Source organism: Trematomus bernacchii, unplaced genomic scaffold (genome assembly GCF_902827165.1).
Source record: "Trematomus bernacchii unplaced genomic scaffold, fTreBer1.1, whole genome shotgun sequence".
Lineage (NCBI taxonomy): Eukaryota > Metazoa > Chordata > Actinopteri > Perciformes > Nototheniidae > Trematomus > Trematomus bernacchii.
The window spans coordinates 7,163,543-7,176,626 of record NW_022987313.1 but is presented as its reverse complement, the minus strand read 5'-3'; the positions used below and the strand labels follow the sequence as shown (position 1 = coordinate 7,176,626).

General features: G+C 38.4%; 1 protein-coding gene across 1 annotated transcript; it reads left to right on the top strand.

The window, feature by feature from the left end:
* Positions 1-5,155: 5,155 nt before the first annotated feature.
* On the top strand, positions 5,156-12,236 carry LOC117473931 (14-3-3 protein beta/alpha-like). Its single transcript, XM_034119935.1, has 6 exons — positions 5,156-5,271; positions 5,789-6,208; positions 8,867-8,987; positions 9,743-9,906; positions 9,989-10,084; positions 11,169-12,236. The coding sequence occupies exons 2-6, from the start codon at positions 5,915-5,917 to the stop codon at positions 11,241-11,243; spliced, it is 750 nt and encodes a 249-aa protein (XP_033975826.1). The 5' UTR covers positions 5,156-5,271; positions 5,789-5,914; the 3' UTR covers positions 11,244-12,236.
* The last annotated feature ends 848 nt before the right edge of the window (positions 12,237-13,084 follow it).

Here is a 13,084-nt window from a genome sequence, read left to right as displayed (position 1 = left end):
ACAATATAAGGAATTGAGCAAAAAATAAATAGATTATCAAAGAGAAAAGTTATGTTTTTTTAAACACAGAACAAGAATTGAATGAGGTTCAGAAAATAGTTTAATCTATCATTTTACCTCAGCAGCTACACACACACACACACACACACACACACACACACACACACACACACACACACACACACACACACACACACACACACACACACACACACACACACCAAAACACACACACAAAAACACACACACACACACTGAAAAAACAACGCTGTAACACATTTTCAAATGTAAGTGCCTGTGTGTGAGCACAGCAGTGATTGTGTGTGCACAATTTGCGTGCAATTTTAATTATGTTCTTGAGTGAATACTCTAAAAGTGTGTAGACAAATCTCATAAATCAATGCTTCTTTAAATCTGCTGTAAATGAGAAGGCTTTGTATATCCAATTAATCAAACATAAAACCTGTTCTTTACCTTTTTAGACAGCAACATCTATTAATGTGGTGTATGTGGCCGAGATGGAAAAAAAATAGGTTTTGTTGGGAATTTGTTTGCTTTGAGTGCCTTGCTTGTGCCACTTACCTTTCGCTGTGCACTTTTCCAAACTGCTTAGCCAAATGCATGGAGCTGCAACCCTTGTCATTGTCAATCAAATCGAGCAAGAGGGGGGGCTTTCCTTTCTGGTTTTGATGCTGGTGATTGTACAGGGGGACAATGGCAATTGAAGATGAAATGTTGATATAAGTGGTATTTCATTAAAATGAACTATACAATGCAAGCTTTATGTTGGCTCAAATCCATATTTTACTGTTAAACACATTTGACGTCCTAGTTTGCACGCAGCCTTCTCCTCAGGCCATCAGGCCGATTTTTGATACTCATTGATTAAAAACATGTCATACAAAGGCCTAATATCCAGGGGTTATAAAGGATTTAGTATTAACAGAAAGGCTAATGTGAATTGTCCACTACTTTGAGAACACGTTTTTCAAGTGTAATATTGTGTCTGCTCCACATATCAGAGGAAATGGGGGAAATGTGAACCTGAGATAAAGAAGCTGCATGCTGCTGGCTAATATTCACACAAGCAGCTCAAAACTGGAGCTGATGCCATGGGATTTGCCAACCTATTAACCAATACTATTTATAGCCATCTGGCCTACTGTGGACAAGAGACTTTTCATCTAAGAGCGCCATGTCTAATGACAGAAATATATGTCTTAGTTTTTAGCCTATGGAGTTAGAGAGGTAATTCAAATATAGACTTTAAAGTTGGGGGAGGGGACCTTGTTTTGTTAATAAAGGTTTACATTAAAATGTTAATGTCATGCTGTTGCATCCTCTCTTGCACTGCTGTATAATGGAAAATGAATGATATACTTTTTAATATAGGGGGAATTGCCACACCAGATTATAGATCATCTATGATTTGGGAGAGGATTTCAGATATGTTGCAGAGTTTTACTTAAATTGCTGTCATGACCAATTTGTAAATATTTGAATCAAAATGGAGACTGTTTTGCTAAATATATGGCCTGCCTCGACTCTTAAGGCACATTCACTCACAGCAGGTCTGACCAGTTCCTCCACGTTCTGTATAAGTGAAGAGAGCAAAACCAATTGATCTAAGATCTATACATGCACTGGAGACCATCAAATGCCATGAAAAAATGGCTGTGTATTTTTTGTTTTAATTTACTTTGAATCATTTTTATTATCGTTGATAATTTAACACTTTTTACTCTTTCCAAAGAAATGTCATTATTATAAAAAAAGGATAATACTTTGTGTAAAATATGTGTCCATGATTAGCAATCGTGTCAATAGTTGCTCCTTACAGTGCCTAAACTCTGCCGACAGAAGATAATGGCCAAAATGCACATACAATATTATCAAACTGAACAAAACAATCCAGAAACAGCCAGAGATAAAGTATATGATGGATGTCCACATGTCTTTTTATGTTTTACACAAACAGCATCTTGAAAAAGAACACAGTCGTGATTGAAGAGGTTATCTCCTATCTGTATTTTAGACTCTAAATAATTAATTGTAAAAGTGACCCAGATAACAGCTCAGAGTTGTTCCTCATATCACCAGTGAGTCCTTACTGCCAACGAGTCGTTCGACCGCATCAGAGAGCCGGCTTCACCATCAGGGAGTCGCTGCAAGAGCAAGCCTGCAGTCGACCATGAAGAGGAAAGGAGTCACAGAGTAAAAAAAACAACTTTCTACAGCTTTTTAAAAGTATGTTTTCCTTCCTAAACCTAGTCTATTAACCTGTAATCCGGGCGTGACATACTGTAGAAATGCAATCCAACCATTAACTTTTGGTGGACTGTGAATTGTGTGTATTTACTCAAGTAATGCATTTAAGCATGTTGTACTTTACTTGGGTAGTTCCATTTCCTGCTACTTCCTACTTCTACAACATTATATCTCAGAGGCAAATATTGTACGTTATATTTATTATCTGGCACTATTACTGTGAAGATTATGATTCAGATTCAAAATGTAAACTATAATCAGCAGCTAATTTAACATCTACTAATAAAGATAACAGTGGTTATTTTCCCAATGTACCTGCAGTATACAAAGTAACAACATTAAAGTGATGAACACATCAATGCATCAATTGTTATAAATAAATGATATAACGTAGACCTATATATCATCTGAAATGGGAACTATGCAGCATAAGTACTTTCAATTTTTGTGCTTCAGTATATTTTGAAGTTGTACTTTTACTTTGAACATTTTGTTCGCAAGACTTTTTCTTGTTACAGAGAATGTCAACAATGTGGTATAACTACTTTGCTGAAGCAAAATATCTAAATACTTCCTCCACCACTGCCAGTAACACAAAAGGGTTTATGATGTTGTAAAAAACAAAGCATGTTTATCAAGAATAAAACCTGTTTGTCCGTCTGTCCTGATCGCTGGATTTGATTATATCTCCTTTGAGCTGGAGCTGGACTGCTGTCTGTCAGTAATGGTAAATAACTGTGATCATCTGTGGGTGTATGAATAAGCACACAATGATACAAGCAGCTACCAGAGGATGGTTTATGATTCTTATTTAACTTTCACAAAATGATTACATTCACCGTAAGCCAACAACTGTGTAAAATAAAGTGAATTAAAATATATAAAGCTGTGTAAAAAGAAAAACATATAAATACTTTTACGAAATATAGCCTATACAAAATAAAACCAAATGACTAAAATAGATCATTGTAAACATTAAGTACACAAGTCATTTACAGGTCTGTATTTTATTCTTTGTATGCTTTTCAACCAGTTCATATATATTAATTTATCTGAAATAGGTTTTACAGTTTCTTTATCATTAATAATATTGGTTTGTCACCTATTGTAGACATAGTGTAGGCATCATATTGACCAAAGCCACTGAATGAGAGCTGTTGTCAGGCAGGAAAGGTTTCTGCTGAAACCAAAACCCAGGGGGGTTTCTACACATTACGTAAGCCCAAGTAATTTCATGACCTCAGCAGCTTGTCACCCTGCCTTCCTCTGTGGGTGAGAGGTGAAGAAAGGGTGGGATAACGCAAGCACAAAGGTCAGAATGAGCAGGTTTAATTGTGTAAGAGAAATAACTAGCTCAAGATAGACATTGGAAGAGGGAGGCTGATGCTTCATGAGATTTGATCAGAAATGTCCCCCTAATTTTACTTAGGCAGAGACAAGAAACATACTGCAAGCTGTGCACTGAACAAGTGAGTTATTATAGATATACGCACAAATAGCTGTTATAGCTGACATATTTACATGTGATGTGAGTGTGTTTACATATTTTAATGAAAGCAAACAAGATAATTTGGGAAATTAAGTCAAAAAACATTATAGAGTTGTGTAGGCCTATACACATGTTTTGATATCGTTTTTCCGTAGCTTAACACAGCCAATATTTACTCAAATTCATCAAGACTGTTCTCAGTTGTTGATTATTTTATCATTGTGGAGGCCTTCAAGAAAAACTAAGGTTTTCTTCAAGAATTTAAAAACACAGGATAGCCATTTTCTAGGTATTTATTCAAATGGAAAAATGCCTGGCACAGCGTGTGTAAGTCAATCTGTATCTGATCAACTATTGCCAAAAGTTCTCAGGTATAATTTCAGTTGTCCAACGGGGGACATTCCTGAGTTGAGATCCTTTTCAGGGAGTACACAGCCATTTTCATCCCGCACCACACAGTTGGAAAACACAGCCCATCACTGAGATACCCTGAGTGTGTCCATCTATTGTCCTTTAATATAGGTTACAGATGAAGTTGTTTAAATAGACCCAAACATGACAGCGTTACTTAAAATAATGGTCAAGAAATCTCACAGAAACATCAAAAATCATTAATAGTCAGATACCTAAACACATCTATCTGAATATAAACTACTTTTCTTTGTACAAATGTACAAGGCAAACCATTTCCTAAGAAAGGCTGTATTTAAATGCAACAAAATCCGCTTATTCAGTTTAAATAGAGAGCAATGTTTATTGGGTTAATGTCTGGGCCCCAATTGTAACTGTCACAACTGGGTTGGGCACAGTCATTCATTTCGAAGGAGAGAGAAACATGTAACTCTTTTTCCCCAGATGACATAAATAACAATGTTTTGAAAAGAAAAGTAAACATTTTACTATCAAATGTGGTTTCTTACACTAGGTTATTGTAGTCCTTGTGTGTTGGTAGGATGAGATTAAGATATTTGGACAACAATGGAGGTCGGCACAGATACAAGAGCTACATCAGGTTTTGACTATGCAGACCATTCGTGTGAGATGTACATTCATAGTTTATGTTGGTTATATAAACAATATAAAATATAATTGTCCGTGAATAAAGATTTGAGAAGGCGAGTTGTCTCGTGAGTGCCACACCCGCCTACAGCAAACTACGGCGTGTGAAGGCAGCGAGTGATTGGACGAGCATCACCATGGCAATGCAATGACGTCTTCGTCCCTTGCTCTAATTGGAGGAAACCCCGTGGCCCCAGCCGCTGCAGCGTTCCGGTCTACCAAACTACCCCAGACGGACCGCCTCTTTCCCCCGCGCTAAACAACTATTCGTTTACACACCTAAATGTTCCTGACAATCAAGTGAGATTTCGACTAGTGATTGGATAGTTGACATCAAGTTGACCCGCCCCATTTGAGCACGTTTAGTTGTATTTTCGCTGCTGTTGCCATTCTCTGCCTTTCTGAGCAACCTCTCAAATCGGATCAATTTCAGGAGCAAATTTGGACCTCAGCAGGTCAGTAACGATGAGTCTTTTTCTTGTTTCTACCCTTTAAGAATATAAACGCTGGTTGTTTGCCGAACTGTGATATTGTCGTTCGTTTAATGCTTAGTGTGAGTAACGCTAACGTGACATTTTTTTTTTTAAAGGAGTGGCCGATGTAGCTAACGCCAACTAGCTTTTGCTAACTTGCATAGCTAGCAGCAGCAGACAGCTTTGTGGCTGCAATGGTAGTAACGTTAGCCGATTTCAGCTTATACACCGTGTATAAAGGCAACACTGGGTCTTTTTTATTATTGTAAGTTAAGATAATTGTGGTTGAAGTGAAGCAGTGTCTGTAAACGTTATTTTTATTCGTTCCGCGCATTTCAATGACTGCTGTTAACCTAGATGGTACCACTTTCCAGCACCACCACACCAGGCGGATGTATGTTGTTTCATGTCATGATAATCGATGGGCCATTTTGCACTGCATTTGCTTAACGTTATATTTATATCCACACCTACTAATTGAATCTTCTCCTTTACGCAGCTTGTAACCTTACTGAGGGAACCGACACCGTCGATCTCTTGCTACGCCCATTCCTTAACTCAACAATCCTTGATTGTAGTGTCCCTCCGGATTTCTAGTCCATACGTCTCCAAGACATAAAAAACTATGGAAAGAGCGGATCTTATTCAAAAGGCCAAGCTCGCCGAGCAGGCTGAGCGTTACGACGACATGGCACAATGGATGAAGAAGGTTACGGAGCAGGGAGAAGAGCTGTCAAACGAAGAGAGGAACCTGCTCTCCGTCGCCTACAAAAACGTGGTCGGGGCGAGGCGCTCCGCATGGAGGGTGTTGTCCAGTATAGAAACTAAGAGCGAGGAAAGTGAGAATAAACAGAAGATGGTCAAGGAATATCGGGGGAAGGTGGAAAGCGAGTTACAAGATATCTGCAACGACGTCCTGGTAAAATATCACATTTCTACAATTTATGTTTAAGACTGCCCCCTCTCTCCATGTTATCTGTAAATGAGCTAAAGATCCCTTTCTTAAAAAAAAACAACCTCATAAGTACATCATGATTTAATCAAGTTTCATTAGTGATTGCCATAGCTGCAGTATGGTTTAATTCTTACTCTCGAGGCAAGGTGCCAAGGGGGGAGGTGTTCAAGTGTATTAAGAGAAATATCTGATTTAGCTTAGATATTAAGGGATAGACTTTGGAATTGGTGAAATACACTATGTGGTCAACTTCAGGTGTGATTCCATGCCTTATATGTAGTCACAACATTTTAAGTGGTACGTTAATATATTTATCCGTTAAATTGCATCTTCCCTGTTTCCTGTAAGCTCCTCCTGTAACTATGGCCACAAAGGACAAGGAAGTATTATGTAGTCCTCCCACTGTTCATGTCTTTTGGGAATCTAGAATTAGAACAATGAGCCTGAAATCTTTTGAGGGCATGAACTGACAAAAGGTCATAGTTATTACACCAGCAAGGTGGGTCCGAATGTGTGGAGAGAGAACTCACAGGAAGATATGCTATATTCTCTTGCTCTATAAAGCTGTGATGTGTTAATATCCATGTAGTCCCATCTGGCCGATAGAAGCTTAATCTGGTCAGCCAAGTGCAAGAATGACATGCCTAAACAACTCATACACTCCCTGAAGCCCAGTTTGTACAGATCATCAAAGTGACATCCGCCTGCAGAGCCACTTATTGAACCCGATGACGCTGTGATTGACAGTGGAGCTAAATGCATTCTCATACATTACACACACATGTAAAGGCTTAGCTTTGCTGGAATACTAGGGGGTTGGTGTTATACTTTCCCCTCTTGTTAAATCTAATGCAACAGCACAGATTGGAGCGTTGCATTTTTTTCTACCCAGCCTTGATAATGGATTATAGGAGATCTGGGCAGAAGCTTAGCACTAAGATTGAGATAATTTCCATTTGCTGCTGTCTTTAGAAATGCACTGAAACGTTGCAGGGGGCATTCTTGTTCAACTAGATTTCCATACGTGTTCCTGAGAATACGCACTTGCGCAGCTGTGACTCAGCGTTCAGTATCTCTGCCATTGAGTGTTGACTGAGAGTTTGTCAGCAGAGAAGGGTGTGTCAGTCCTCATGCCTTAACTTGTCTGCACAAACCTGACGGGTAGGTTATTCACCCACAAAGGCAGAAGTGTAGGCACCAAAATAGTCAAGTAAGATGATTGTGTGCCCCTTTTCTAGTTTCCTTAAAAAAAGACTGAAACCAGAAGCTCTTGCATCTCAGCTAAAGGCAGCAACAGGGACTCCAGTTTCTACACAGGATGTGAATGTAGGCCTCGTAGACTAGACGAGAGGCCAGCCGAGCAAAATTATGCGGTTAACTGATCTTCAGAAAAAGACACAGCATACTTTACCCTGACATCTGAAGCTTTTAAAGAAAGGGAATATATCAATTCCTGACATGTTAAAGATCTCACACACGTAAAACCAGGCTTTGATTCACAGCCACTCTGTTTTTGCTTTCTACTTAGTCCTGGTGCCTGAAACCAGAGCATTGTGTTAAAACACCAGGCTACCCCTCTTTTCTCTATTGTGTAGAGCATTTAGTGATAGAGGAATGTTTAGCACTTGAGACATACATGTGTTTCGGCTGAGCTAATCTTTATGTCAGTAAATGACAGGGGAGTGGCTCCTGGGTTGGGTTTGGCTCAGAAAAGCAAAGATTATTTTTCCCAGATTTGGATGGGATGGCTCTTTTTAAAGTAAATGTATTTAGGTCCTAGCTAAAATGTAATCTTAACAACCCTCTCAGGTAGAACTGTTGTTAGGATGAAGTTATTGGGCATTTTCATTCTGATTGTTAAGTTAATATATTCCCTAAATTGTTTAATATGAGCATAAGACATGGTTTCAATGATGCAGATAAGCCTTGGTTATTTTCCAGGATTTCATTTAATTTTTTTACTGCTATTTACCATTGGTAAAGCATAGATTAAATACATTTTATGTTTTGTAATTTGATTCAAAATATGTAGGTGTTCTTTAGTGAAGGAAAATACAGTTGCGGTACAGTTGAAACTGAACATGCCAGCAAAAGGGTAGGGTATGGAATGGTTATGCCTAGTCTCATCTGCAACAAGACAGGAGTCAGCAATAAGGCACAGAAGGAGAGTAATGCGTGTACTTTTGGGCAAAAGACAGTTTGGGACACACTTGAGGCCTGGCCTTATAGAGACTCCAACAGGAGAGACTTAAGCTTTAGCTCACACACAGTAAGCCAATACACCGAACACCTAATAGAGCAGAACTGTTCATATGAATCATTGAACTGAGCAGCCATGAAGGCAAAGGGAGTAGTGCTCTCTGGTGGGTGGATGCTAGTAGGACACTTACAATGGGTGAGCCCCACCTATTTAGCGTTTGCTTACACACCAATAGTGCCCATTTTGACAGTGTGGTTTGAAACTGTTTTCTAAATATGTACCGTGTCTTCTGTTTATTCTAAATATCATCCTTCAGATTTGTCTCTTCATCTGTCAGTCAAATGTCAGTGTGCCAAGTCTTACGGTTAAATATTTTCTCAGTGCATCTGATAAAATTGATCTTGTGTTTTCTGTCTTCACAGAAACTGCTGGATGAGTATTTAATTGAAAAATCCAAAACTTCCGACAGCCAAGTCTTCTATCTTAAGATGAAGGGGGACTACTTTAGATACCTCGCCGAAGTTGCCGGGGATGACAAAAAGAGTGAGTTCATTCCTTCCTGTCAAATTGTCTGTGTTGTTCCTACTACTTTGCTTCTCATTTTATGTACGGTTTTTAAGATGGGCAGTCATAGAATGCATGTTAAAGGGTTGTGCCTTTTTAACCATCCAAATAGTAGTGTGTCCGAGCTGAGAGCTGGAAATGACGGAAAGTAAGACTTTTCGGCCATGTGACCACAGGTCCCCAATCTCACAGGACGGTAAACACGACTGGGTGGCAGCTAATTGGCCTGAACCTTCTAAATGAAAATAATTACCTGCTCTCACTGTTCTCCTACTTGTGATTTTCATTTCAGATCCAATTATGAAAATATATATTATACAGACATTTTCCATAGGCATATCTTTTAATACTCATATTGGCTTTGAGGTGTTAAGATTGATTTGACTTGTTAACAGAGGAAGAAAAAAAGCTGTTGTCGACAAGTGCTGACCTGTTGTCATTGTGCAACTTCATTCCAATATTCCACTAAAATGTCCTGAAACAACCTTTTGCGGTTTGATAAAACATCATTGTAATGTGAACGACAAAAGATGATTTAAAATTGGTTTAGCCCACAAAGCTTATGAAAAGACAAAAACTCCCTCAGAGGAACCCATCCTGTCTGTAGCTCTCTCCCTACTTGATTTTTTTTTAAAAACTACCTAAAAATACAGTTTCAATTTATATTTTAATATTTATTTATCTCTCAAAACATCAATTGACCCTTTTTGTTTATTCTGTTTGTTACCTTTTAGAGACCATTGCAGACTCACAGGAGGCGTACCTGAAGGCGTTTGAAACCAGTAAGATTGAAATGCAGCCCACACATCCCATCCGCTTGGGCCTGGCGCTGAACTTCTCCGTCTTCTACTACGAGATCCTGGGCTCTCCAAAGAAAGCCTGTGAATTGGCTAAAACGGTCTGTATGCTTCATCAGTCACTTGACCTCGTCTACAGGTGTACTATGCTGCATGTATCAACATTTTTCTTTTTGCTTACAGGCATTCGATGAAGCCATTGCTGATCTTGATAAGCTTAATGAGGAGTCCTACAAAGACAGCACTCTGATCATGCAGCTCCTCAGGGACAACCTGACAGTGAGTGTTCCCTTCTCTCATGGCACAAGAATGATCTTCACTGTGTCACAATTGCGCTATGTTTGCCTAATTCTTTCTTATAGTCTCTGTTTTCTTCAAACAAACTTCAAATGTGTTGAACTTGTTTTACTTAAAAGGAAGGACAAAAGCCTGATTTCATAGTAAGGGCTGAGACGTTATGAACCTTAACAATGAGTGTAATGGCCCGCACTTCAGGACAGTCTCTCCCTGAATTAACAAAAGGTTTTGGAAAACTTATATTTCTTGTATCAACGATTGGACGCAAGGATTATTTATACTCGGCGATGAGTACTCTGGTAGCTGCGTCTACAAAGACCTTACCATTTAAGGAACTATGGCTACACATCTAAAAATGAATAATGAACCGTGGCTCTTAAACTTTGACCTCCCTCACCTTGTCAGAAAAAAACTACTGCTTATCATCAAGCTCTGAAAAAAAAAAATGACTTGGCATTGCGATGGTCAAACAGAATGGGAAAACAAACACCTGACTTCCTAATCAAAATGTACATCCTCCTTACAAATGAGCTGGGGGGGCAAACACGTGACGGCAACAAGCTACTATAAATACAAAAGTCGGTACCTCAGGAAAAAATAAGTTGGCAGTACAGCCTATTGAATACTGGATCACTTACACTTTGATGATCGGAAAACTTTCTTCATTTTCTGCACAATTAAGCTCTGGTTTGCTTATTATCTCTGATGCTCATTAACAGTTCATCTTAAACAGTTATGACAATTAATTCCCAACAATGTCCACCCAATCAGCAGTCATGCTATTTGCAGTTTCCTTAGTTAACCAACAGGTTAGCTAGTTAGTTTAAGCAGGTTTTTTTTTCCCCACTTGGGTTTGGCAGCAGGGGTAATTTCTCATAAAGTAAGCAATAACCAAGCCCACAATGAGTTAGGATACTATTGGTCATTTTACTCTAAATTATACCTAAATGGGTGTGAATCCTGATTCATGGTCTTGCCAGAAAATGAAACTTGTATCCTAATACAACTACTAAGATTGTTAAATTGCCTGTTTGAGTAAAGTTGTGTGTTCAATTTCTCTCTTCAGTTATGGACATCAGATGCTGCTAGCCAGGACGAGTGCGAGGCTGAGGGACAACAAGAGGCTGAAAATGAAAACTAAAAACCGCCAACCCTCGATGTTGGGGTCATCTCTAAAAACAACAAAAGGAAGAAAAAAAAAAAAACTTTTTACACATCCTTCATTCCTTATTGCTCCACTCAAACATTCTACCAATGAAACTGATTGCTGAAAAGAGTCATGTAAGGAAATAATAATGAATAAATAATTCTTTTCATAATGTAGATTTTGGCAACTGGTGAAAAGAGAAACCCTCCATTCCTTTGGTTTATGTTTGTCATGGCCTTCCCCATTTGTGCAGTTTCAGCCGTAGAAAAGTGATCAATAGCTTGACATGGTATCAAACCCTTAGCTCATTTTAGCGGCAGGAAAAACTAAAGTCCCATCATTGAACAACTGGCTGCTTTATCAAATCATTTGAGACAGTTTGGATTTGTTCCCAATACTTAATGTTCGATATAAAAACTAGTTTCTCCCATACCCTTTTAAAGTGTGTCTGTCTCTACACAATTACGTGGTACGGTTACAGCAGCTGAACCTTAAACTGATTATATTTGAATATTGCAGGGAAAGCTAGTGCACTTTACATGCTGGCAACAAATAGTATAAAACAGCCAAGTAGTGCTAATTGGTTAGATCCTCACTTTCTGCCCTGGTTATGATGCCACTCTTTCACTGAAGCATGCCTGTTGTTTTTTTGGGGGGAGGGAATCGTGTGGCTTGGCTGAACAAATGCTGGGACCTTTTTAATGGGAAGAAGACAATTCTGTAATGCATGTCTCTGGAGATATTACACTGGAATGGGAACAAATGCTGTAACACACATGTCAAAGTCTCAAGTTAAGTCATTTTAAATGCAGGTTTGTACACATCCTTTAAGTGGGTGATTTAAGTCTGTCCAGTGATTGTCATTAGAGATTTGGGCCACTATTGTTTTACTATTCATTCAATTGTAGTCCCCTAAAGCCTTGTGGAACTGTTCCAATCCCTATGTATCAGCTATGTTAACATAAATAAAACATTTTATAAACCAAGTCTGAGTTGGTATGTTTATTTTATTTGCTTGCTAATGTACTTCATGTTGTCAATTCTCTATCTATTATTGCTACTTACTTAACTTGACAGCTTGATCACCTTTAAGAATGAGAATTTTCCTTTCTTTGGATTTAACATCATTATTGCCCCAGAAAGAAACTTATTTTAACAATGTATGCAACTACATTTGAAATGCTAGGTAGAAAATTGATAATTTGCATATATAGTAAGTTAACTCCAGTGCATTTAATTTATACTGTTAGTGGATTTTAATTCTTTAAAAAAAAGAAAAGGTTATGATGCAATATTATATATAAGATTATAAAGAAATACAAACCAGCCCACCTTATCAGCTGCAACATAAGTGATTATCACAACAATGCAAACATAGGGGTAGTGGTGGTCTAATGGATATTGAGGTGGGCTGAAGATCGGAAGGTTGTGAGTTCAAATCCCGCCAGGAACACCACCACTAGTGTGCCCTTGAGTAAGGCACTTAGCCCTTAGTTACTCCTTAGTCCCTGTAATCGGTCATTGTAAGTCGCTTTGGATAAAAGCGTCAGCTAAATGTAATGTAATCTAATGATATAATGTGTGCATTGTTCTGAAATGATCCATTCTGCATATTGAGTACACAGACATTTGAGTGCACTTCTGGTCCCTATCAGTGGTGTAAAGTAACTAAGTAGATTTACTCAAGTACTGTGCTTGAGTTCAATGCTTGAGTGCTATACTTTCTACTTCTACTCCACTACAATTATTTGATACCTTTAGTTACTTTACAGATTTGGATTAATGATGTGAAATAGTATCAACACTTAAATCCAATTTACACCTGGAGTAAGTTC

Bases quoted from the DNA above. Each gene is read 5' to 3' on its own strand.
- LOC117473931 (XM_034119935.1), top strand. From the start codon at position 5,915: ATGGAAAGAGCGGATCTTATTCAAAAGGCCAAGCTCGCCGAGCAGGCT. The intron at 6,209-8,866 runs GTAAAATATCAC...CTGTCTTCACAG, and splicing joins ATATCTGCAACGACGTCCTG to AAACTGCTGGATGAGTATTT. The intron at 10,085-11,168 runs GTGAGTGTTCCC...TTCTCTCTTCAG, and splicing joins TCCTCAGGGACAACCTGACA to TTATGGACATCAGATGCTGC.